The sequence below is a fragment of the Anoplopoma fimbria genome, chromosome 3 (assembly GCF_027596085.1).
Source record: "Anoplopoma fimbria isolate UVic2021 breed Golden Eagle Sablefish chromosome 3, Afim_UVic_2022, whole genome shotgun sequence".
Classification (NCBI taxonomy): domain Eukaryota; kingdom Metazoa; phylum Chordata; class Actinopteri; order Perciformes; family Anoplopomatidae; genus Anoplopoma; species Anoplopoma fimbria.
This window is the reverse complement of record NC_072451.1, coordinates 10,092,223-10,119,668: the sequence shown is the minus strand read 5'-3', so window position 1 is coordinate 10,119,668 and position 27,446 is coordinate 10,092,223. Positions and strand designations below refer to the sequence as shown.

Sequence of the window (27,446 nt, the reverse complement as noted above, 5' to 3'; positions counted from 1 at the left end):
AGCCACTCTGGTTCCCCCCTACCTGGTTGTATTAGGTTCACTAAAAACAGAATAATGTAATTTTGTTTTAATTTATCACATTAAGTATATCTAAGTATCCATGCAGTAGCCCCTACAAATAGCTTTGTTGGAGGTTTCCATGACTAGTAGATGGACTAAATGGCAGCTTAGCCTTTGATTCACGTCTGATTTAATTACAGTTTTTAGGTACACATATTTTACATTTTTAGAGGGAATTCAACCAAAGAGTTTTGCTGCATAGTCCCGTGGTGGATCAGCTTCAATTTCACCAGACAGGAAACACATCAGAGTCTAATCTGAAGTGGACCCGTTCTGAAGATTTTGATTGACGGCCTATTAATCAGCCTTAACAAATGGAACAAAGAGGGCAAACTGCACCAAACAGGTTAGGTGTGAAAGCATATGAGTATTCAGCTCATACTGTAGTTGTCACTGCCTTAGGTCATTCCAGTGAGCCGGGTCACGGAAGTGAGTCCAGTGAGATAACATACCTCTCCAATAATTAGTAGTCTGTAAAGCGCTCGTCCTCAAGGTGTAAAGGTTTGACCTCCCTGTCTGCACGCTGTCCTAGGAAGAGAGGGAACGCACTCTACATTATTAAAGCCTCCACGTCTGACGTGCAAAGGGAAGTTTTGTCAGCTTCTAACGTTTTGTTCCGGTCTTCATCTCTAAGAAGTCACACATACCTCAGCACTGATTAAGTGACGCCAAGAGGTCAGAGCAGGCGTCATCCATTTTTGCAAATCTCAGGACAGAAGGAAGCATTTTCTCCTAAAAGGCAAGAATGTGCAATGAGATAAAAAATCGGCACACAATGGAGAGTTTGACAAAAATAACTAGAGGAAGATACTGAGCTGCTGCACACAGACGTCACACTTGACTGACTGTCAATGGGAGCGGTTTTGTTATCGTTATAAGGGGATGTTTTGTGATATGTAAGAGAAAAGCTCCTAATAGTTTAAGGACATGCATCCCAGATGAAGGTTGCTCCTCCTCCATCTCTGGGCTCACCGTCTGCACCAGACTCACCTGGGGTGTTTCCACACACACATCAACTTCAACCGCTGATTTACTTAAACTAGTTCATAACATCGTGTCACAAACCCATCCCATGTTGCATTTCAGGATTGTATTCTGAAATATGTACATCGTTAACGTTTTTATTTATTTTTTACATTTCTATTGTCCACTGCAAAACTGCATGATGTATGTCACATTCACTGACGATATATAATATTGCATAGTCGCTAAGAACACATTCATGGTCTCTATCTCAAACCTAACTTCTCCACTGATAACTGAAATTAAATGTTTGTATAAATACTATGGAGATGTAATGAAATGAATGGATTTAAATCATGGTGCCAGGTAAGTTTTATCTTTCTTTTCCCCTAAAGGGAAAATTTGGGATTCAAGTGATCCAGTGTCTTTAAAGTTACTAAAAGGAACTTTTAACTAGTTATGAGACAGTTTCAATTTTATACAGAAGCCTCTAAATTACCTAAATAAGCCAACAAGACGATCAGAGAGAAGATTTGTTATTTCTATATTGTTATTCTTAATGCTTGTCATCAGTACCCGCAACATCAGACGAAACAATTTCACCTGAACCATCTTCGGACTCCATCGGGGCCTCCAGTCAGCAGCCAGACCTCCGTGGATGGACCCAAATCTGGTCTGGCTACAAAATTAGATTTTTTTGTAAAATTTGGTTTTCTTAAGAGTCTGGCAGCTGCAGACAACACAAAGCGGTTTTGTCAAACAATCGCTTTTGTTCACAGGGGCCACCAAAATCAACACAAAATAGAAGTTCCTTCTAGTAACTTTAATTACATCTTATGTGCCAGAACTGGCATGTTCCTCTCTGCATGTCCACTTTGTCACATTGGAAAAGCCCCCAAAATAGTGTTTAGACAATCCTAAGACACTTTTCAGAAAGCTGTTGGGACAAAATCTGCTCTACAATGGTATTTGATGTTTTCAAGAACCTTTAACTGGAAGGTCTTTTGATTGACATCAAAACCACTGACTGTCTCTGTAGAATAAAACTATGTAGCAATCAATACATGTACAGTATGTAGACTTTGAAGTGAAAGATTCCATCTTCCGCCACCTAAAACAGTATTTGTTTTCTATGATCCTAATATTACAATAACACATATAGCAACTTCTAACTGTTTCATGCAGTGAATAAAAAAAGTAATGGTCTATTTTAAACATTTAAGCCAATGAGGACTTAGGTTAGTCATTTCCCATCATGCATTAAGAGATAAAGTTGGTGTTTAATGTGAACAACTTCCATGAAAAGACACCAAACCAACAATGAGTTAGTGTGTGTCTCAATACTGTCCCTGCCTCTTCTGTGGCTCTCAGCCCCAAGCCAAAATATGACTCACACATATTTGGTTTCATCCAGAAAAGCTAAAAGATGTCCAACAAGCCCAACATTGTACAGCCATGCTAGAGGCTTTGTGAGACAGCTGTAGATTAATACACATTCTGTGTGCTAGTGACTATCTAGGAAAAAAATAACCTTGGGTTATTGTAACAAAAAAGGGTCATCCCACCCAGTGCAAGAATAAGAAACATAAGGATTTTACCCACCTTATCCTTTTAGCTTCTGCAGTCTGGGGTGCTTTACCTGGCTCTGAACTGCAACACCGGCACTCTGCCTCGTAATGTAAACGACGTAACGTAAACGATGTAACGTAAACAACGTAACGTAAACAACGTAACGTAAACAACGTAACGTAAACAACGTAACGTAAACAACGTAACATGAACAACGTAACATTTACAACGTTACTTTAACGTTAGGTTAACAACATACTACTTTTGGTTTCACCAGGACACGAACAGCGGTCTCCTAGGTGAAAGTCATGTGTTTGTATGAAGACATCTACCACCTGTCCCTACAGCAATTATTGGACTCTTACTTGTTATATTCCTGTTATACCACCTTACTTTTCAATCGCACAATGCCAACATTTTTTTCTGCCGTCTGGGGTGAGTATTAACCACGTTTGACAGAAGTCCTGGATCATCTCGAACAAACCTGATTCAAATAGTTTGGAGCCATAAATGATTAGATTTAGCTTTGGCCTCCAAATTATGAAGTAAAAGAATAAACATTAATGCTGAATGCTTTGCTTATGGAATGAAAAAAAGACAAGGATATGGACAGTTAAGGACTAGTTTGTGTGCATGTGTGTGCGTGTGTCTGGTTTATATTAATCCACCACCATTTCTGTGTGTGCGCGGTCGTTTGAACGTGTGCGGTGCATACCTGAACTCTGACATTCTGGCCTCCCTCCCCAGGAGCGCTTCAGATCGAGAACAGCGAGGAGTCGGACCAGGGCAAGTACGAGTGTGTGGCAGTGAACAGCGCCGGGACTCGCTACTCTGCTCCGGCTAACCTTTACGTTCGAGGTAAGATCCCTCTTGACCCCCTCCCGCCGCCACCGTTTAGGTTTGCCGCCTCCAACAGTAAGGTCCTCTCTCGTCACCTCTTCCACACCGGTGCTCTGCCTCCTGACTGCTAATAGGAACCCTGGATTCAACCGCAGTGAAAGTCAAACCTGTTGATGCCCGTCCGGTCTCTGCTGTCATACTATTATCATTTCCTGCTCTCTATATCTCCCCTTCTGTCTCGTCTTTGTCTCCTGGGTGTTGATTTATGTATTTTGCTCCGTTGTTCTGTTTGTTTGCTTGACCTGTCTCACCTCACGATGATCCGACTCATCAGGGGTGAAAGAGAGGTTGGCTGCGGCTCTGCCTCTTTGTTTCGGGGAAGGTGTTACATGTGGAGTCTTGCCACAAAGAGAAGGTGACATCGCTCGCCATTGGCTCCAGTCTACTGGATGTGCTGCGACTAAAGCATGCGGGGTGAAAGAAAAGCCTCGGGGCTTCTCGTGTGTAGGCCTTGTCAACAAACAAGTCAATTAGCCTCAACCACCATCAAGTTCTCAAAGGCAATTTCCAAAGCACAGGGGTGATTCACTGCAGCTTTAGTCTCTTGTTCGTTTGACGTTTTCCCATTCACAATGCTCTTTGATCCGGTTTCCCTTAAAACAATGTCAAAGCTGCTGCATGCCAAATATAGGTACTACCTATTTTTTATGTGGTTTTGCTAGAGGTGTTTTACATATATAATATGACATCGTATTTAACAGTAGACCGTCAAAGAGGCGTATTTAAAGGATATTTGAGGTTTGAAGTTTAATGCCTCTTCAAGTTTGACACGAACATCCAATTGGACTCAAGAATGATGTGATTGAATTTGGTGGTCAAAGGTCACTGTGACCATAACTCAAAAAGTATATGCTAATTATGACAATTTCACACAAATGTCTAATAGGATAACATGATGAAGTGATTTTGTCCATCACCGTCTTGTTTTTTTGTTTTTCACCATCTTGGTTTTTGTCCATAGGCATCTTTGTTGTCATCCTAAAGCATACCCTGCTTTATGATCTATTTGACTCTAAATGGACCATAATTTACTAAATGAACATCATGCTGTATTAAAGAAGACTTGAAACTAGAGATTGAGACCATAAACTCATGTTTACAATGTTTACTGAGGTAATAAATCAAGTGAAGTGTAGAGTCATTTTCTACAATCAGACTTCTTTTTGCAAAAAGAGGAGTGAAGAATGCAAGTTTAAGACGAGTCTGAATTGGCTTCACTTTTCAGACCCAGAGGTTTCCGACTGGTACAGATGCATCAGTTTCCCAATAACACAGAGCACTCACACAAAACAAAGACATTGCCTTTGAGAACAAAGAAAAGCACTTTCCAAGAATCTCCAATCAAAAAAATGTTTTGTAGCTTTTTTGTTTGTTGCTTCTACATTTGTAGAAGTATTACATTTGTCAGAAATAAATATGTCATTGTTTCTTCGCAAGAAGCGTTCCACACAAAGACAAAGAGCCGTAGCCAACAATATCAGATAGTGAAGTATATGATTTGTTACTTCTGCTTCTCTTTTCAAGGTTCCTGTCTGCGTTGCTTTAACATTTAACCCCTCCAGGTGTGCTGGAAGCTTACGTCTCCAAAAGTGTCTCTGTCTTCTTATATATATATATATATCCCTTCATCTTTTTTATATATATTTTTTTTCTTCTCCTTCTCTGTATTTGGTGTCCCAGTCCACAATCCCTTCTCCACTCATGTGTCAGTCATATACAAACACACTGTATATGTTTCTGTTCATCTCTACAATGCTTATCCTTCAGTCTACACATGATGGCAGCTCTCTGTCTTTGTTTAATGTGCTTTGCTTTGTTTGCACCTCCTCTCTCGGACATTTGAGAAAGCTTTTTACGTTTGCTCTGTTGTTTGTGTGAGGATGTGCCTGTGGATTTTGTTGTTCGTATTCTAGACTTCATTTGGAACACAGAGATGTCTCTTGGTCCACCCAGCAGTCAACACAGAAAAATGTTTATATCAAACACACACATTGTAAATATTTTGCTCCAGTGCTCAAAGATAGCACCTCAACAAACTAATTTGATTGACAAAAGGCTCCGTGATCACATTTGAGTACAGTATGCAATACTTTCTATATATTTGAAAAATAGAGAAAAATTATACTAGACCTACAAAACTTGTGGTAAATACAAAAAGCGAGCAAATGACTAGATTGTCTCAAATCATTTCAACTCAAGGTCCAACGCATGCTTTTCTGGTCCTTTAATCTTACAGCTGTTAAATATGGTGGGTCCATTGCAAATCCTCAAAAATGTCAGTTCACTAAATATAGTGGGCATGTTTGTTCTTGCTCACCCCGATGAAACCTTGAATATTTGAAGAAAACTTTGCTATTCTCTCATGCCTCCACAGTGAACAAAGTATCAAGAAACTGAAAAATTCTTGATGAATCAAACAAAAGAGGCTGAAACTATATCAAAACATCTCAACAACATTACAGACACTCACATTACTGTTTCAGTATAATCCAAGTCTCATTTATCCAGTCCAATGCTCACTACTTCCCAAAAACATGCATCTTCACTAGAACCTTAGTATTTGTAGAAGATTCTATCTGGGTCGCAAAATAAATTAGCTGTAATTCGTCCAAGGTTTTTCTTTTTATTATTTACAGTTTTAGATTGTATTCGGATGCTTTGAGACTGTTTTGCTGTTGTTAAACGCGCCCCCATTTACTTCAACCTTTAAAGACTTTCCTCCGGTTTTGGATTCTCCAATAACCATGGAGGAATTAGAAAAAAGGTTTCTTCAATAATTCAAGGTAATATGTGGAGAGTAACTGATATACAGATGGTCATTTTGTGGGTGAAGAACTTTAATGTGGCAAGGCTCAGTTCTTCTGCTGACTCATCAGTCAGGCTCAGTATAGACTAGTTTCCTCACTGATGTATTTTTCCATCAGCTTACTGCATTACCTACCGACTCTTACCTTTCCCATTACACACCACACAACATTGCACCACAAATAATGAGCTATGATTTGCTCAGTCTGTGCCACTGGTCAACAGGTGTCTCCCACTGTTACCATGGAAACATGTCTCTTAATTATCATATAGCCTGGGTAGTAAGACATTTTGTTTGTGGAATAAAATTAGTCGACCTAACTCATCTAGCGGTGTATATACATCTTCAGTCCCAGACGTCAGATTCCTTGAACGCTGGAGGAAAACTTAATCCTTATACCTTAAATGTCCATGTTGTCATCTGGTGGTGGTTAAGTGGACCAACAGGACGGCCGTTAATGTTGCATTAGCTCGTCCTTCTATAGAAAAACAAATCTGTTTTCAGTTAGGCCTGGGCACATTGAAAAGGAGCACCAATTTCCAAGGTGAGTGTTTGACTAATCCGATCAGGGGAAACCATCTTTATGTGCTCATTGATTTTGGGGGCCCGGCGGCTGAGCTCGCTCAGAGTCAATGGGCAGAATAAATGTGGGCAGCGACATGCTGTCTGCTTTGCCGTGCCTAATGAAGTCTGGTTGTCGGAGAGCCTCGGCCTCCCTAACGCCGCCTTCATTTCACCAGCTCTGAAGGGCTCGAACGCTGCAGCAGAGCTAAGGACAGGGAGGTCACTGTGTGTTAGTGTCCGTGTGTCTCTCTCTCTGTGTGTGTGTGTGTGTGTGTGTGTGTGTGTGTGTGTGTGTGTGTGTGTGTGTGTGTGTGTGTGTGTGTGTGTGTGTGTGTGTGTGTGCAATCGTGGGTCTGTGTCTGCTTCTGTGCGTCCATATATGTGTGTGCGCCGACTGGAAACACAGGAGTAGTGCTGTGTTGCACAGTCGTATTAAGATTCGCACTGGTGATGTGTCCCTTTGTGCTCATGTGAGAGTGTAACCTTTTAATTTGTGTGCGCTGCATTGTTATGTGCCATATGATGTGTGTGTGTGTGCGTTCGCGTTCCTCACTTCACTGCACAGGTCGTTGTCTCTACTGTGATTTTCTCACTCGTTAATGGATAAGCAGATATTTGCCTGTTTTACTCTCTCTGTTTCTCCTTGTCTTCTTCCTCCTACTCCTTATTTTGCCCCCTCTTGTGTTTTTTTTTTATCTTTTTCTTTTTCACTTTATCTTAAATCCCTTCATCATCATTGCACCCCGCCATCCAAATATCACAATCAAAAATCTCACCACTCAGATCAACGGGAAGGTTGGTTTTTTTCACTCTTTACCCCTCTTAAAGCAGAGGCCTGGCAGACTGGAGCCGTGCTGCGCCAGCGTCTCGCTGGGCGCCTCAGGCCGGTCCCGGCCCCTCTCTCAGGACCCCAACCCCTCAGTGCACCCCCCCTGCTTCCCCAACTAACCCCCCTACGCTACAATATATGCTGCCTTGCACCAAATCCCATACTGCTCCATGCAGCTTGTTCCTCTGAAATTTTGTGAAATGGGCATGTCTGTAATGAAAGTTATGTGCTTTTGCACAAAAGATGACATTTCCTAACCAGGAAAGAATTACATGGAGGATGTGACACTGAGATTGAATTTTAGGCACTGTGTGATGTGAAACTTCTTATTTTCTTACCTACACTCTATACACAAATGTTGCAAGGTGAGAGAAGTCATTTCCGCTGCAATTCCTCTTCATTTTCGACACAGATCTCAGGAGTCCGAACTTTAGTTTTCAATTGGGGAAACAGCGTTATGGTGACCAGGCCTCAACACAACAGATACACCTGTTATCCTCTCTTCAATATATGATTTCATTTGTATTCAAGTGCAGCAGATCAGTACATAGAAGTAGCTAAACAAAACCCTGAAAACATCAGTACAAATAGGCATTACTTTGACAAATTCATCACATATTCCTAATCTAAATGCTTCATTTTCAACTGAAAAAAGCCAAACCTAACTTTGGACCCACTTTATTTATTATAGTTAAACAATGATAGCAGTTAGTTAGTGTGACCATGCTTTTCTCATCACCACTGGTTACATGAGCTGTTAGTCCCTTGAGTTGTTAGTCAAGTAAGTAGTTAGTCAATCACTAGTCACGTTAGTCGTTAGTCAATCACGTGTCCCTGACATGTTCAAAACTGAGACAAGAGGGGTAGGTAGAGCGTCATAGTTTGTAGAACTGACTAAGCTGGGTATTTGATATTGGGGTGAGAATGTGTTGTAATGTACTTAAACCCATCTGCCATGCCAAACTATTGCAAAAATCAGATAAAATAAATAGAACTAGTGATCTCAGTTCTGAGTCACCCTTGCAACGAGCTATAGATGTGTTGCTTGCTTCACTAGCCGGTTAGGGCCCCAGTATGTGCTGTTGTCACACACCTCACACCTTTCTTGATGAAGGAAAACCATCTTTACATAATTCATTGCCCACAACATACTCTGGGTTCAAAGTTTGTGCTCACTTCACAAAATGTCAGTCCCATGATGTCCTCCCCAGCATGCTGATTCTGTTTTTATTGTCTGGGCTCATTCAAAGGCATGGCTCGTCCTGGCTCTCATCTGCTGTCTGACCATCGTTACGCTCAGCGGCAGCCTCTGAGCTCAAACTGCTTTTACCATGCTCTCCTCTTATCTGTTTCTCCTGGAAATCTAGACTCCAAGAGAACGAAATAGCCTCAAACATGTTTTCAGCCTTTTTCCGAGATTCTTACTGCTGGTTCATTAATAGGAGAGCATTGAAGAGCTCAGGAATTATATTGCTCAGATAATTTGAGCTCTCGCTGCCCTAGTTTCTGTTTGATATGTGGGTTTGCATCTTTTGTTTTCTTTGTGGTTCTATGTCTGAGTTTAGAGAATGTGTAGAGAAATGCTGCATGAGCGCAAGGGTTCTTTTTTGTAATTTTAAATTTCACTAACACTTATCTTTTAGGAAAGGAAGTGCTTGTTGTTGTTACCTGCAACAAGCCATTTTATTTTTATTGTAACACCGGATAAAGTGGCTTTGATTTTAGGAGCTGCAATAGTGGCAGACAAAACTAGCGAAACAATGAAAGTAAAATGGCAGAGGAGACTGTAAAGGAGAATGAATGGCTTTTATATAGTTTGGAAAAAAACAACAATTAAAGCACAATTTATTAGAAGAGGATTCTAGGTAGCGTCTGATAGCCGAGTGGTTACTGTGCATACCACAAAACCGCAAGAGTTTGGTTTTCTGCTTTGGGACCTTTGTGTATTCTCTCTCTCTCTCTCTCTCTCTCTCTCTCTCTCTTGTGTATGTCTCTCTCTCTCTCTCTCTCTCTCTCTCTCTCTCTCTCTCTCTCTCTCTCTCTCTCTCTCTCTTCTACATTGTCCTCACATTGTCAAATTAGGCAGTACAATAAGAATGTAGAAAAATGTGGTTGCAAGTGTGACAAAAAATCACCTTTAAGTCATAAACCTTAACTACACTCTTATAAATAAGTGTACCAAACAGGTTTTTACTGAAGGGATGATATTCTACCCAGAACCATTGCTTCTGATTAACACTTTTTTAAAGAACAGGTTTCTTAAGGGTTCAATGTGACACTAAGGGTTCCATTAAGAACAATATTAATCCAAACAACCCCTTTCGGTGGAACAAAAAACTTATTAACATGGAATATAAACAGGTTCTCGGTAGAATCTCTTGGGTGGATGAAATCCTTCTGGATTCCGAAATCCTTGGACTTATAACATTTATTCCGTGGAAAGGTTTCTGATACAACCCTCAGAGAGAGATCTCGTGTTGAACCATGACACCAAAAAAAACGGGGTCTGAAAAACGTCTCATAGGAGGTTTCGGGTGGAACCTTCACTGATGGTTCAAGGTAGAACCCTCTGAAGGTTTCCAGGTTGAACCTTAATCAGTGTTTTAACCTGGAACCTGGAAAAGGGTTCTCCTAAGAGGACAATCCCCAGAACCCTATATGGTTCCAGCTAGCACCTTTATTTTTAAGGGAGTATCCTAAGTCTAATGAATCATAAGCCACTTGTAAAATTCAAAGCTGTGTGCAGTCCTGAGACAGTTAGACTCTCCAAAGTATCCTTCTGTATAAAGCTTATCCTGGCTGAGTTACTGTGCAGTTTATGGACACCATCAATGAACAAAACATTACTTTGTTTAACTCATTTTATGTTAGCTGAACTTAACATAGTAAATCATAACTCAGTTTGACCTTATTAACATTAACTCAATTTAATTTCACTTAGTTCTAATATAAGTAAGTGTGGCTGTAGAAACAGAATTTAGACAGGAACCTTATGTGAGGCTTCCTCTTTTGAACAATTCATCGAAGGTATATTCCCAGAAAAGCTACAGTGCAGGGCTCTATAAAGACTCATTCATTCTCCTATCAGCTTCAACATAGAATGTATCTTTCACAAAAGAGACACATAAAATCTCTACATAGGAAGTTACCTTTGTCTTCACTGAGCTACGGTATATTGTACTGTATTGATCTAATTCCTGTGTCTCTGTTACCTGATAAAAGGAAAAGGAAAGGAGTATGATTTAAATGATCCATCACTCAGTGCAGGGCCACCACTAAAGATGTTGCATCAACAACTGCTTTGACACAATGAGCATACCCCTGGCATGTTCCAGGGGCCCTGGGAATCCTGGTGCACTAAGCTGTTTGAATCTAAGACTCCATCGGCTTAACGCTTTAATTGGATGGTGCATTTATCATCACATTGTCATGTCCATGCTGATTGATGCTTTGGACAGCATGCAGTGACTGGATGTTATGCACAAAAGCACAACCTGTACATTAGCACAGATTTATCCCTACTTCTGCATTCCAAGTTGAGTTTTCTCATCTAAGGGCACCTCATGCTTTTCTGTGCTGCAACCATCTCGTTCCTCAATGGCAAATTTAATATTTTTTTCGACAACATGATACTGATAATTAAAAAGCACAGTGAATCTATATGATAATGGTAACACTATAGTAAACTAGTCATTTTGATTCATAGTTTGGGTTTAAATGAAACCGTATGGATTTCTTATGTGGGGTGAATATTTTGTTCTCATTGACCAAGTTCAACTGGGAGTTTGTTCCTCCGTGTAGCAACTTACACTGCCTAGAGTGAAGTTGCATCATCTTGCCCCATTTGTCTCCTTCCACTGAGTGAGAATGCATTCATGATGTCTAAGTGTTTGTTCTTTAGTGTCTCTTAGAAAATAAGTAATCGAAAGAGGTAACGACAGATTTGGTCCAAATACTTTTTTTAGAACATGATCAAAAAAACAAAAAATTATACTGCATTCAAAACATCAGAGAGAGTCAGAAATTCCGGCTGGTTATGGCAAAATAAATATTATCCTTCAAGTTGGACTTGAATAAGCAAGACTACTGAGATGGTCAGAGTCTCTGAGATGCCTACTTGACTTATATAATATACTGTTGCTCGATCAGTGGACCTACGCTTCAGACTGTGACCATCTTCATCAACTCCAGCATCAGTTTTGGATGCCTCAGAGCTGCTTAACAATAGATGCTCATCACATAGATAGCGTCTGTTTAAAATAAACTTCCGTGTTCACAGGAAACTTACATTTGCGCCAATTACGTGCACACAGTGTCTTTTCATATTAAACTTCTGACAAAGGTTTACTTACTTTTGCAAAAAAAAACAACTAAAGGGTTAGGTTTGGGTTTATCAAAAAGTATTGTTAAATATACTGAATGGAAAATGTATTTTATCATCATTCATTTATTGTTCTTACATCCACACAGAATATAAAATCTCACATAGGTACCAAGTGGTGAATTCTGATATGTTACTATGGAAATGATAGTGAACTTAAAAACTTTGAACATGAAGCTGAGGTGTCGTCAGTCCAGTTGAAGACATAAGCTGCTTTAACTTGCCATTCACAACATTTATCAATTGGATGACTATAAATCCTGCAGTAAGCACGCCGCTGCCTCTCAACCTGCGCTGCTGCATGACTTCCTGTGCACATGGATGTTGGCTTCTCCACCCATCGTAGCATCTCCTACAACTGCAGCTTCTTCTCCCTTAGGACTTGGCTTCCTAAATCTTCCCCTCTTGTCCCCTCTACCCTCTTCCTCCTTCTCCCGCCTCCTTTCTCTGGCATGCCAGTAAAAGATACAAGTTTGTCTGCATTCTAACTCTCAGCTGATCCTAATGTGCATCTCTTACTACCTAATTTCATTGTGACAACTGAGTGATAAGTTCAGTCTCACCCTGTGTCATCGTCCCATCAGGCCATTGTCCAGGCCAACAGAGGCAATAATAACTTTTAACTGCTGACTCAATTAACTTTTCTCATGACTGTCTTCCATGTCATCGGGTAACTTCATGGTTTTCTAATTGACTAATATAAGAACATGTCGTTTCCCTCAGTGCTGGTCAGCATACTGATACCACCCGGCAACAGGATGTAGTACTAATCATCATCAACAAGCAAGCATTTCAGTGTTCTGTGACTTGAATCAAACAGAAGGTCTCATATTCACAAAATGAATATCTATACATGAAATTGCACTGCATTTATTAATTAGCTTTAGTCTCAATGCCTTTGGATCTCTCAGGAGGAGCTGGATTATGAAGCTATAGGGGTATAAAATGTATGAGCTACCTTGATAGCCTGAGGCCACTTAGACTTAGAACTCACAAAAACACATTTTTGTCCATTACTCAAGAATTCATATGCTAATTAAGACAATTTCACGCAAATGTTGAATAGGATAAAATGATGAAGACGTGGCATTTTGGAGCATCACCTTCAACGTGACTATTACATTTGACCGCAGAGGGTTGGATTCATGCTAATTAAGACTTTTGGATCATTCTTAATATATTAGATTGAGCATACTTAAAAAATGTTGGATTCAAACAACATTGGGCCAATCCAGCACCATAAATATGTCCTTACATTATTCCTGAGAGGATGAATAGATCAGCTAGGACTACAAACCACATGCTTCGTATTGCACTCATGTCATGTAAAACTGAAATGTTTGCTAAAGATTCAGTAGTTCCAATTCAAAACTTGGACTCAGTAAACTGGGAAACCAGTGCTGATGCAACTGCTGGCCAGCTGAGGTTAACACATCCTGTCTTAGTTCCCTAACTACCCCCACTTTGCTGTGGTAAGGATATCAACAGGTAATTTACAATGTTATGATGTCTATCAGTAAGATCTCTGATATATTACCGGCTCTACTGTTTTCATTTACCAACACACACAGCGCTCTGTCACTCCCCTCGTTTTGCATCCAAATTTTAAGGGTTTCTTTTTGCGCCCTTCATCCGGTCAACATCAAAATGAAAAGCTTATTTATAGTTGCCAAAGCCATCTTGCTTTAAAGGGATTTAGTTAAGAGGCAAAATTGGCTGGAAATCACTGGGCCACATAAGAGACAGGCCACCTGTGTGTGTGTTGGAAAAGGAATGGGGATATGAAATGTCGACGCCTGGCTTAAGCTGTGCACCTGCTGAAAATCTAATACCGCCAATAGATTCCAGTCCCATATGCTGCCATGCAATATGCTGCCATGCAATAAAAACTTGGCATGCGAGATCCAATTTTTCTCAATGAATGTAGGTTTAAACCTACCCTGAACTCGTATTATTCAAAATATCCTTTTTTTAAAAAAATGTTTAAAGGTAACCCATAGTCCAGTTACCTGAAGGCCAACATAGTTGTATGACACACTTTGGAACGAAGACTTAAGCCGAGGGGTTTTCAGTTCGCTGCAATCTGCAAACTCACCACTATATGCCACTAAAACCTACACACTGCTCCTTTAATATAACATGTTAAAAAGTTAAACAAAAGTACATCAGTCAATGGCATTTATGACATAATAAATATAATATATATTTTTTAATATTATTTGACTTTTAGTAATGTAGTCATATGCTAACTAATTAGAGCAGTGAAGTCCAAATTTTGAAATAACACTGGTTCATTGATCGTTGGTATTGATCAATTATAGTATTGACCCTGAAAGATAAAATCTTAGCTGTCAGGTTGCAAAAATGTAAGTTGACTTTATTGCACCTTAAATAAACGGATGTCTTCTAGAATCAAACATCTGACCAGCCACAGTAATAAAAAAAATAAATGACCGGGCAGTTTGCCTCTAAATCCTGCTCCCTCATCTTGTTACTCCTTCCATAGCCCTCTCCCCCTTCGCCTCCTCCACATCATGTTCTCCAGTGCTTCAGCCTCCACAGGACTCCGTCTTAATGCCAGCCATCTGCATTTCAGAGCCCGCTGCTCCCCTGCCAACAGACAATGCTGTTCTTGTACGAGCAGTGCCCAAAAAAAACCCAGCTTTCTCCCCTCCGCCACAGTAACATTCAGCCCACGTAGCACTCCAAAGCTCACTGAATGTTGTCAGTCATTGTTCAGCCAACGTAATACTACTTTCCAGTTCCCAACTCCAGCCTCATCACTTCTACAACCTTTTTTTTTAGTGAGAGGCCGAGTGATAGAACTTGTAACCCCGCTCTTCCCCCTCCGTAGTTAAACCAAGACCAAACCATTAGAAAAGCCTCTGATCCACAGCGTAAGCTCCTCGCGCCCATGATTCCAGCCAGCAGTTTAAATCCCACTTTTGAGTCAGATTTCCGTGACCCTGTGCTCGACTAAGTCAAGAGAGCGAGGACTCCACTTATGCAGCACAGCCGAGTCTGCATATTTAACGCTTGAACGGTACTGTCCCGGCAATTCATACGCAGTGTAATGAGATCAGAGCGCTAAAGAGGAGGTATAACAATAGGGCTGACACATAGGGATGTGGTGGGAGCGCTCCAGACTAGCAGCATGGAAGTAGACTCCAAGTGCATTTTAATCACTGCAGATCCAGCAGGAAACACTCCGATTCTCCAGAGAAATCCAGCTACACGCCTCAGCCAGAGGCTCTCAATTTACTCCATTTCCACTTGAACACGGCAAGCATTAATTTAACTGTGACATGTAGTAGAGAGGAGCAGTAATAATACCAGGTAATGCCTTGTCAACATCATAGGGGTCTGAGAGGGTGAAACTAATCTGTTGGTCCCAGACTGCAGTGAAGAGATCCTGCAAGAGGGCTTTCACTGGTGGGACCGAGATGCTTCTGAATGGGAAGTTCAGCCATGACAAGTGTTAAAGGTGCTATATACAATATTTGGAGCATTTCTATTGCCTCTCAATGTCTCTCAACTTGGCGACGGCTGAGCCGGCGACTTGCAGCTAACAGTGCTAATGCTTGGTTCACCCTTGCCTGATGACGCTGACATGGGGATCATGTTCCAGAAAATGATATCGTAACGGCTTTTGGTGTCTGGAGTGTTTTGGAGTGCAAATGTACGGCTTTCACACAGACAGCCAAATCCTTTTTAAATGTTTTAGAAACCGGAGGTCTCAAAAATCTACATATGATTTAATATTTTGCCAGCCAAATGAAATTTACTGGAAATTCAAAATGTTTTTTTATAATGCATTGAATATATAAATGCAATTATAAAGGCAATAAAGTAGTCTGTGAATATGAGATATGAGTTTACAGATAATTACAACTGTAAGCCCTCTGGTGTTTCTACCAGTACTGCGACAAACGTGTTGAGCATAAGCACCTTTGTGCGTTCTCGTAGTTTGAGCACCATCCGTGGAGGCTTGCGCCAGGTTGACACACAAAAGTAAAAACCAGGCTCAACAGCGTGAACTACAGCAACAGTGCTGTCAGACCTAACGTTGTTTAGAGGGAACCAGAGGGTGGGTGCTACGCTTCCACGACAACAGAGTTATAGAGGGATGAGACACGATTAAGATGTGAACTTCATGTCAGTTTTTTCTTGGAGGCATTCATGGTGTTGCACGCAGAAAGTGCTGGCAGTAACTGCTGCATAGGAAGAGTTTCTATATCCTTTGGTAAATCAGGTCCTAAATATACAGTCCATGAAGAGTAAAATACTTTGTGCCAATTTGCCCTTTGCTTAATGCATGTTAATCTAAAACTGTTTGTTCAAAGTATTGTAGCGTCCTTTGGTAAGAATGCTGCGAGATGTTAGCCCGATTTGCTGGCACTTTATTAGCGGTTTGCACATGGGCTACTGTGGGCCGTATCCAACGCCAAAACAACAAAAGCCTCTCTGGTTCACAGTTTTCTCCCTCTAACATGCCCCTTAGCTCCTGCTCAACTTTTCTTCCTGCACAACAGGAACAGCCACAAAACGTCCTCTCTAACTCTCTGCCAAGCCGAAGCACGCCGTGACTCCCAGAGTCATAGGCAGCTGACAACTGACTGACAGGCTTCATGGCTTCTAAGCATGAAACATGTTCACTGACATCCAGTAAATGTCAGTAACTGCAATAGCAGTCACAGCTGTAAAAGTAGAAATGTCTGCACTGTAAAGCAATAGTAAAGGAAATTAGACACGATGACTGATTATGGACTTTAAGTCTTAACAAATTGACTTTAAATGAATAAAACTACAGGAATGTTTTAGGAATGGTTTTACTTGTCTTTTCATATGTTTCTAACTGTAGACTTTAGTTGTTAAAATCTACTTAAACTAACTTTTATGACATTCTCCGTATTAGCCAAGGGGCAAAATCAAAAAGAGTGTTTATTTAGCAGGAGGACAAAAACAGCCTATCCATTGGCTTTAAATTGAATCTAAACCGATAATTGAAATCAGATTTACAGAAAAACTCTTGACTAGAGCATCATGGGACAGTGAAATTGTTGTCGTTCAGGCTCATCTGCAGTTCACGCACACTGGTGCACAGTAAAAAGCCAGGCCAGTCTATCATGACGTCAGCCCGGTGGTCCCCCCCCACCACCACCACTACCCCCTCCTCCTCCCCTGTGTCCTCTCACACCCCCTCTCTTTACACCCCCGCAGTTCGCCGTGTGCCCCCCCGTTTCTCCATCCCGCCCACCAATCACGAGGTGATGCCCGGCGGCAGCGTCAACCTGACCTGCGTGGCGGTCGGCGCTCCCATGCCTTACGTCAAGTGGATGAGCGGCGAGGTGGAGCTGACCCGGGAGGAGGAGATGCCCATCGGCCGCAACGTCCTGGAGCTCACCAACATCCGGCAGTCCGCCAACTACACCTGCGTGGCCATATCCTCCCTGGGCATGATCGAGACCACGGCCCAGATCACCGTCAAAGGTCAGACGCTCTCCATCGCTGTCAGGGTGGGTGTGTCTGGGTAGAAGGTGTAGAGGTGCAGAATTAGCTTGGGGAGAAATAAGATAAGTGCTTCTATTTGCTATCAATAACAAATGCTTTCATTGGTGATATGAGATGTCGTGATGCAACATTTTCAGATTCGCTACTGGAGTTTTAAAGAGTCAGGTTTCCTTTTTAACTTACATCTAGTTGTATGGAAGTCCAGGGCTGCCCAGATGTAAATGTAAATGAGCAACTCTGATATGACAGACACAGATACACAGATATAGAGAAATTCAGATGTTGCCTAGATGTAATCATATCTCAACGTTTGTTTTATGTTCTTTTCATTTATATATATATATATATATACGTGTGTGTATGTGTATATACAGTGGGTACGGAAAGTATTCAGACCCCTTTAAATTTTTCACCCTTTGTTTCATTGCAGCCATTTGCTAAAATCAAAAAAGTTCATTTTTTTTCGCATTAATGTACACTCAGCAACCCATCTTGACAGAAAAAAACAGAAATGTAGAAATTTTTGCAAATTTATTAAAAAAGAAAAACTGAAATATCACATGGTCATAAGTATTCAGACCATTTGCTCAGTATTGAGTAGAAGCACCCTTTTGAGCTAGTACAGCCATGAGTCTTCTTGGGAATGATGCAACAAGTTTCTCACACCTGGATTTGGGGATCCTCTGCCATTCTTCCTTGCAGATCCTCTCCAGTTCTGTCAGGTTGGATGGTGAACGTTGGTGGACAGCCATTTTCAGGTCTCTCCAGAGATGCTCAATTGGGTTTAGGTCAGGGCTCTGGCTGGGCCAGTCAAGAATGGTCACAGACTTGTTCCGAAGCCACTCCTTTGTTATTTTAGCTGTGTGCTTCGGGTCATTGTCTTGTTGGAAGGTGAACCTTCGGCCCAGTCTGAGGTCCTGAGCACTCTGGAGGAGGTTTTCTTCCAGGATATCTCTGTACTTGGCCGCATTCATCTTTCCTTCAATTGCAACCAGTCGTCCTGTCCCTGCAGCTGAAAAACACCACCATAGCATGATGCTGCCACCACCATGTTTCACTGTTGGGATTGTATTGGGCAGGTGATGAGCAGTGCCTGGTTTTCCCACACATACCGCTTAGAATTAACGCCAAAAGTTCAATCTTGGTCTCATCAGACCAGAGAATCTTATTTCTCATAGTTTGGGAGTCCTCCATGTGTTTTTTGGCAAACTCTATGCGGGCTTTCATATGTCTTGCACTGAGGAGAGGCTTCCGTCGGGCCACTCTGCCATAAAGCCCCGACTGGTGGAGGGCTGCAGTGATAGTTGACTTTGTGGAACTTTCTCCCATCTCCCTACTGCATCTCTGGAGCTCAGCCACAGTGATCTTTGGGTTCTTCTTTACCTCTCTCACCAAGGCTCTTCTCCCAAGATTGCTCAGTTTGGCTGGATGGCCAGGTCTAGGAAGAGTTCTGGTCATCCCATACTTCTTCCATTTAAGGATTATGGAGGCCACTGTGCTCTTAGGAACCTTGAGTGCTGCAGAAATTCTTTTGTAACCTTGGCCAGATCTGTGCCTTGCCACAATTCTGTCTCTGAGCTCCTTGGGCAGTTCCTTCGACCTCATGATTCTCATTTGTTCTGACATGCGCTGTAAGGTCTTATATAGACAGGTGTGTGCCTTTCCTAATCAAGTCCAATCAGTTTAATTAAACACAGCTGGACTCCAATGAAGGAGTAGAACCATCTCAAGGAGGATCAGAAGAAATGGACAGCATGTGAGTTAAATATGAGTGTCACAGCAAAGGGTCTGAATACCATGTGATATTTCAGTTTTTCTTTTTTAATAAATTTGCAAAAAGTTCTACATTTCTGTTTTTTTCTGTCAAGATGGGTTGCTGAGTGTACATTAATGCGAAAAAAAATGAACTTTTCGATTTTAGCAAATGGCTGCAATGAAACAAAGAGTGAAAAATTTAAAGGGGTCTGAATACTTTCCGTACCCACTGTATATATATATATATATATATATATATATATATATATATATATATATATATATATATATGTATATGTGTATATATATATATATGTATATATATATGTGTATATGTATATATGTGTATATGTATATATGTGTATGTGTATATATATATGTGTATATGTATATACCGTATTTTCCGCACTATAGGGCGCACTGGATTATAAGGCGCACTGTCAATGAATGGTCTATTTTCGATCTTTTTTCATATATAAGGCGCACCGGACTATAAGGCGCATTAAGCGAAACAAAACAGTCAGTCAGTCAAACTTCCTCCACTTCCGTACCATTGATTCATTAACGTTGAATTCTCTCGCAGCTGCTCTATTCCCATGTTCTACTGAGTGACTGACAGCCTTGAGTTTGAAGTCCGCGTCGTCAGCGTGTCTCTTGACATGTTGGGTCCTTATACACACACACTGTAATGTGATGGTGAAGCACAGTATGTATTACTCCGCGACGCTCCTGACTACGGTAGCCGTAATGCTGCTGCGGTGCGGCTTTGTAGTTTACCAAAGTCGTACTAAAACATTTTGAAATCGCTTCGAGGTCAGTAAGCACAACCAGAATTAATCCATATATAAAGCGCTCCGGATTATAAGGCGCACTGTCGTTTTTTGAGAAAATTAAAGGCTTTTAAGTGCGCCTTATAGTGCGTACGGTATGTGTATATGTATATATGTGTATGTGTATATATATATATGTGTATATATATATATATATGTGTGTATATATATAGTATATACATATATGTTCACCTCTGATGATCTCCAGCTCTGGTTAAGCAGACTATAGATGGATTTACATAGGATTACATGCACCCACATGCTTGGCAACATGATACATGGGCTCAGCCTGCTTGGCAGATCAGGATAGGTCAGAGACAGGCTCCTGAATAACAATGAACTGGCAGTGTTGAAGAGCTCCATGAACTCAAAGCTTCAGTATGTGTTCCTTTAGAAAGTGACTTGTTTTTTTCGGTCTCTGCTTTCTAACAGCCCTGCCCAAGCCGCCTACCTCGCTCACTGTGACGGAAACCACGGCCACCAGCGTCACCCTAACCTGGGACTCTGGAAACCCAGAACCGGTGTCCTACTACGTGATCCAGTACCACGCCAAAGTCTCTGACAATGGCTTCCAGGAAATAGATGGAGTGGCCACGACCCGGTACAGCATCGGCGGTCTCAGCCCCTTCTCGGAGTACGAGTTCCGTGTCATGGCCGTCAACAACGTCGGCCGGGGGCCTCCCAGCGGCGTCGTGGACACCCGCACAAGCGAGCAGGCGCCCTCGTCGCCTCCCCTGCACATCCAGGCGCGCATGCTGAGCTCCAGCACCATGCTGGTCCAATGGGAACCTCCGGAGGAGCCCAACGGCCAGATCCGGGGATACCGGGTCTACTACAGCTCGGATCACGACGCCCCGCTAAGCGCCTGGCAGAAACACAACACAGACGACAGCCAGCTCACCACCATCTCAGGCCTCACCGCGGACATCACCTACAGCCTGAGGGTGCTGGGCTTCACCTCGGTGGGAGACGGACCTCCCTCTGATGTTCTGCAGATCAAGACCCAGCAGGGAGGTGAGAACACTCGTCACACTGCATTTCAAGCAGCAGGCACCTGGGTCCCACTTTTGCTGGATCGTTTTGTAGCGACAGAAGTATTGCCAGTAAGAAGATAATTCATTAATTTACTTCAATTAAAGCAGCAATTCCACAGTGTAAAATGACCCCCTTACTTAAAATACTGTATTGATTGATTATGTTAGCTATTATTTGGAAGCTTGTGGTTATTATCATTCATTTGGAGACATATTTGTGTCCAACTGATGAGTACATTAAGTCAACATTCAGTCCTTTTAGCTCTGATTTGGTTTTCAACAACTCCTTAGAAAATGGCCTAGCTCTTTAGCCTTTCTTCACCAACATTAGCTGTGTCCCAGTCCAATAGATACACAATCATTGTGAGCAAGTTTTGAGTATTTAGTGTAGTCACACTAGAAAAGTGACACAAGAAAGTTCACTCAAAACAGTCAATATGCACACTAAAAACACTGTCTTTTTGACTGTGCTGTTGATATACACACTTGCTAAACATGCCCGGCACAAAAAAAATTGAGGGTCTACTCATAGCTTCAAGAAATTAAAATAATTTACAGCCAAGCCTGTCACAATAACTGCTTTTGTTGGATGGTTTATCGTCCCGGAAATAATTGTGATAAACACTGGTATTTTCATTTTAACACCTTTTCATGCCATGATGTTATGAAAATGTAATAGCATAATAATGCAAATACACCCTTTTAAATAGCAATGCACTTCAAATTCTTAAGAATATTCAGAAATTGGAATTGGAATATGAAAGACCTTTAAGCTATGCAGGGTAAATAAAACCAATCTAATCATACCACCCCACCAAAACAATAAATAAAATATTCCCTTCTGCTCTCTCAACAAAAATATGCAACGTCTGTACAATGCCCACGTCTTGTAACGGTAGGGGAAACCCTGCTATTAATTCTAGCACTATTTTGGCTAAAATGGTGACATTCTTATGTAAACCAACACACGTGTTAACAGGCAATATCAAGGTCAACAAAAATGATCGCGGTCATGTCCATATATCGTACAATAAGTCGATAACATAAATGATATAGAGCTCATGATAAGTTGATAATGTAAAATTGATTGACGTCAAGTAATATATTGTACGATACATTTATAACGTAATAATTATTGTAGTATAATTCAGTAATGTAAAATGCTTGAGTTCACATCCGTATAACGTACGATAAGTAGTTAAAGTCATTTCCATATATCATACTATAGGTTATAAGGTAATTGTCAAGACAATGCTGAAGGAGTGATAGTATAAAATAATAGATATGACAGAATGTTGCTTCCTCTTTGGGATTCTTAATTGGCAGTTTCATTCCAGAGTCTCAGTTTGATTGATTTAATCTGCATAGGTATTTCTTTCTAGATTGATGACATGCCATCACAAAACAATTTAGAGAAGTTTAGACTAAATGTTCTTGGTTACATTGCACCTCTGGTGCTCAATCTTTTTAGAAACACAAACACCAACAAAACCAGCAGAATAACATAACAAACGGATATCTACACTGCTTCATGTAGCACCTCTAAAATACACCTCCATCCTGTTAGTATTGTGCATTAAGAGCGTTATGTCGTGTAGATTGATGCCTGACTGTTTGCTTTAAGCCACACCTGTTTGTCTGTGTAGTGGAAATATGTTTTAGGTGATTGGTAGCATAACGTGTCTGGGGAAAATGTAGTCACACTGCGTTTAACTCGCATCATTTTTGAAAACTGCAGAAAAACAGAGCTGTAATGTGGAACATTAGTCCGTCAGATATCCACCAGCTGAAATGAGCACAGTGGGTAATTTATGTACGAGGATACTCAGGAGCATACAGTTCACGTGAGAGTGTGTGTAATACGAAGGTCTCACACACTTTATCCTCAAGGACAGAGTGGCTGCCAGTGCGTAGAGGAATAATAATAGTATTTCATTCACAGAGAGCCCGTTTCAGTGGTTTCCGCTCGCTGTGCTCGGCTGGAAGAAACATGACACAAACAGCAGGGCTGCAATGGAAGATAAAGCCACCCAAATTCAGCTGACCCACTTTATTTATTTTTGGAATAGAGTTCAGCACCCTACCAGGCTGACATAAATCATTTTGACTTAAATGCATATTACAAAGCCTAGTAACTAGTATCACACTGAGAAGGATGGGCTGTTTCTTCCCGTTGTTTTTATGAGCACATCGCTGCAATTAATCTACAATTTTCCCAAGTCGTGCCATCTATTATGTGGCCGTCTACTACATCGTATAATCTAAAGCAATGGGCTGTTTGCCTGAGCTCGGGCGAAGAATCACTGGTTTATTATTTGCAACTTTTATAGGAGCCGCCAAAGCAACACATGCAGTTCAATCTGTTAAAGTGTTTGTTTTATGAAAAAGATATTGTGACAAACACAGTCCCTTCCTAACTGATTTTAAGAACGCATCTTTAATGTAGGGATGCTACGGTCAGACCACTACATCTGACATGTTATTATAGCACCTTAGATACAGGTTCGTTGAGTTCAGCTATCTGTTTATATTGGCACTGATCCCACTTATCAAACCTTTCACATAATTTAACGGTTACCTCTCAGGACTTAACAGAACCTGGCAGGTATTGGGGTAAAATTTTTGATAATTTGTTGGCATGCATTGTCAATTTCATAGCTTGTGTATACAATACAGAATTGGTACCATTGATAAAATAGTGTTAAAATGTTGTAAAAAGTTGTTATGGCAAGTCCTTTCAGTAGTACTTATTTGCAGCCAGTTTTGAGCTGTTTTGGTGTCTGAAATTCAATAACCTCAAATTAGTAAATGTAAAATTTAAGCAAGCTAATTAGACTTCTGCCCAGGTGGAAGTTAGGCGACATTATACTGGGAATACAGGGCTTTCAGCTAACTCCACTGTAAACCCATCCAAGTTATTTTTAAAAGCTCAAAGCAACAGATGTAGTATAAAGCAGCGGTAGACTCAGGCTGGCAGCGGCAAAAAAAAAAGAAAAAATTCTAGCACGCAGGGCAGCCTATATGGCACTGCATCACGTTTTCTCCATTTGAGGGCTTCCAACAGGCCACTTGATCAAGTTTTCTCCACTGGACAGGCACCGTAAAGTGAACTTCATCATGATTTCTCCACTGGTAAGGCACCCTAGAGGGCACTGTAACCAGTTTTCTCTATTGGAACAGCACCCTAGAGGGCGTTATATCATGTTTTCTCCGCTGGAAGGGCACCCTGGAGGGAACTTATTCATGTTGTATCAACCATAGAGGCAGCCAACAGGGCATTTTTGGGGGTTTCTTTCAAACATAGTGGCACCCAGGCACCGCATGCAACGTTATGTCACATGAAGTTTCAGTACGTCCGTTGCTTAAGTTCTGTCACAAGCGTACTTTTTTGAGCCAAACCATGATGTTATTTTGAACACTGACCAAGTCATTTTATCTCCTAAACCTTACCGTGACAGTTTCACAAGATTTTACCACACGCAAGCCTTCTGCTTCAAAGATACTACACAAAAGGCTGCCCAAGCAACAAAATACAAGTAGGGATAAGATCACGTGGCAATAGAAGTGTTCAAGGTGTACGTTTTCCCACAGGTAGAACAAAAGTAAAAGGAGAGGGGCGACATGTCATTCAAACACATAAGGGCTTTAAACTGGCACTAACTGAGTTGTCAGCCACTTTGGGCTAGTTGCAAAACAACACAACACTGACAGAAGCCATTCTCAGATCAGCTGTAATTACTGCTGCTTTCTTGTCTCACCTCAGCTCCACTGTATTTTAATAAGGATTTTCAGGCTCCAGAAACTGACAAAGATGGTAGCAAGAACACACCGGTCTAGCTGTAATGATGGTATTTGGAGAAGCTGTGGCCCGCCATATTAACACAGCTCCGTAATTCCTGGCACTCATGGATATGAGACACTTTTTTGATGTAAAATCACCTCAGAGGATTTGAAGGTGATGACATCCTTTATACTTCCTCAGTTTTGTTGCTGCTCTGAATGCTGATGAGTATTGACTGCAGCATCGCCCGGCCTTCCACTTCACCTCCAGGCTCCCTTACTTTGTGTTACCTCTGAATACAGACCTTCACCGTCTCTGTCTCTGTTCCTGTCTTTTAGTCTCTCCATGTCTCTGTTTATGCCTCCAGTTCCCGCTCAGCCGTCTGGGTTTGAGGCTGAGGCCGAGCTGGACTCGCGCATTATGCTGTCATGGCTTTGGCCTGTCCAGGATCAAATAATTGGCTTTGAACTGCTCTACTGGGAGGAGAACAATCCCACAAACAAGGTAAATACCACCTTAAGAATAGTTCTCTTCCAATGAGGTAGATTGATGGGATGGATTTTACCCTTAAAATGTCTAAAACATTTCTTTGTTGTGTGCTTGTTTCTTTATTTCTTTCATTGAATTCATTCTTATGTTGCCACCTAACACATTGTTTGTTTGTCATTGACAGTTTCAGACTAGGACCCTTTTGCTCTATTTTCATTTGCAATAGTTTTGACCTTTACTTCCCACAAACGTTGCCTCAAATCAACAACGACATCAGTTCCTTCTGATTAGATTGATCTCATGTGAGAAGAGTTTAGTTAGTTAGTTGCTTTGGTTTTGTGCTGAATTTTGGGACAGCCAAATGAAACCCCAGATTGTGAAAGTGTTTCCAGTAGTTAACAGAGGGATCAGTGGTGTGTGTGTATGGACTGTGGCCTTCATGATCTTATGGTGTCCATCTCTCCACAGCATCATGCCACTTTCGGCCCAGCAGGCTCCCATGCAGTTGATGGTCTGAAGCCAGACACACTCTACATGTTTTCCATGGCTGCAAAATCTGAGATGGGTTTAGGAGTCTTTACCCAGCCTATTGAGGCCAGGACTGCCCAATCCAGTAAGTACTCCAGCCTTCTAATGTCACTCTGGTTCAGCTAACTTGGTCAAGACAAAAACAAAATAAACTATTATTTGTTGTCTTTTAGCTCTGTTACATTTTCATGTTTAAACTAAGCAAATACAAATGAATCAAAGGGAGGAAACATGAAGTCATAGAGACCGACAAGGGAGTCATTTTGACTGTGTTGGTGATGTCATCCTGCATAATCAGTGCCACATGGACACCAGGCAAAATTAATTTCAGGTAACAGACAGCAGGTCATGCTGCACTTTAATGTAGGACTGTCCTACTTTGTGTGCGTGTGTTTGTGTGTGTGAGTGATCCACCCCTTTTCTCTCCTGCTTACTTCCAAGCTGTGAGCAGCATCCGATGCTACCATGTGTACATTTAATTGTTAGTTATTTGCTTTTAGTGGTATTTGTTGTCTGTGTTGACAGCCGGAATGATTCAATTAGCAAAGTATCTGCTCTGTCAGATGTGCACGATTCAGACCAAAAAACTCAGTGTTACTTGACACTCTGTTGTACAAGAAGAAAATGTTGTATCATAGTATAATGCATTTCAATTATTGTAAAGCGGGAACAAACATGAGATAATGTGTTGTGTTTTCCCCCAATATGGCATTTACAGCACAATGAATAGAAACCTATACATAGATGTATTCAGTATGTCTCTGTACAGCTTTTCACCTCACGCACAGCAGGTCTAACACGATTAACTCACATGGGCTAGAGATGGAAATATAGAAAGAATGGACCACATGTAATGAACTTTCTTTGACGTTGTGCTTTCTCTTTGACGTCGGAGCAGAAATAATAATAAAAAATGTACTTTCTCTCAAGGTTGTAAGGGGGAATGTTAAGGATAATGGACAATTTGCAACAGTGCCATCCATTGAAGAAGGGCTTTCCAAAAAATAGCTGGATATTCAATGGCACTATAAAACAAAACACCAAACAATATTTTTCTGTATTTATATTTGTGAATAAATCTATTGCAATTTCAATAATTAATAATGTAAAAACCAAAGAGTCGCTATAAAGGCACATAATATTATTTTGCTAACTATAGCAGACAACTTCCCTGCTGGAGTTAGAACTACATGGGTAATTACTAGGGCAGTACCGAATAGTTCTAAGCTTCATTCATAACATTGACATTCGATTTATAATTCATAATTTACAGAAACATTTTGTGCATTGGCTTTTATCTTCTCTTCTTCCTCTCCCTCTCGAACACGCTCGGCGGGAGATACGGCGCTGTGTCCTTTTCTCTGTCATTGTCTCAATCCATAGTCATAACGTCAACATTTATTGAAAAAGGGTACACATTTATTTCCCAAAACTCTGTTTTTATCT

The 27,446-nt window shown here is 41.1% G+C and overlaps 1 protein-coding gene across 1 annotated transcript in view; it reads left to right on the top strand.

Moving 5' to 3' along the window:
* ptprfa (protein tyrosine phosphatase receptor type Fa) overlaps positions 1 to 27,446 on the top strand; it is a 241,120-nt gene that overhangs the window by 85,701 nt on the left and 127,973 nt on the right. Inside the window, exons 6-11 of the mRNA XM_054596551.1 lie at positions 3,340 to 3,450; positions 7,646 to 7,657; positions 17,293 to 17,562; positions 20,601 to 21,182; positions 25,351 to 25,487; positions 25,941 to 26,085. Of these exons, the coding sequence (XP_054452526.1) occupies positions 3,340 to 3,450; positions 7,646 to 7,657; positions 17,293 to 17,562; positions 20,601 to 21,182; positions 25,351 to 25,487; positions 25,941 to 26,085 (1,257 nt within the window). The remainder of the gene's footprint in view (positions 1 to 3,339; positions 3,451 to 7,645; positions 7,658 to 17,292; positions 17,563 to 20,600; positions 21,183 to 25,350; positions 25,488 to 25,940; positions 26,086 to 27,446) is intronic.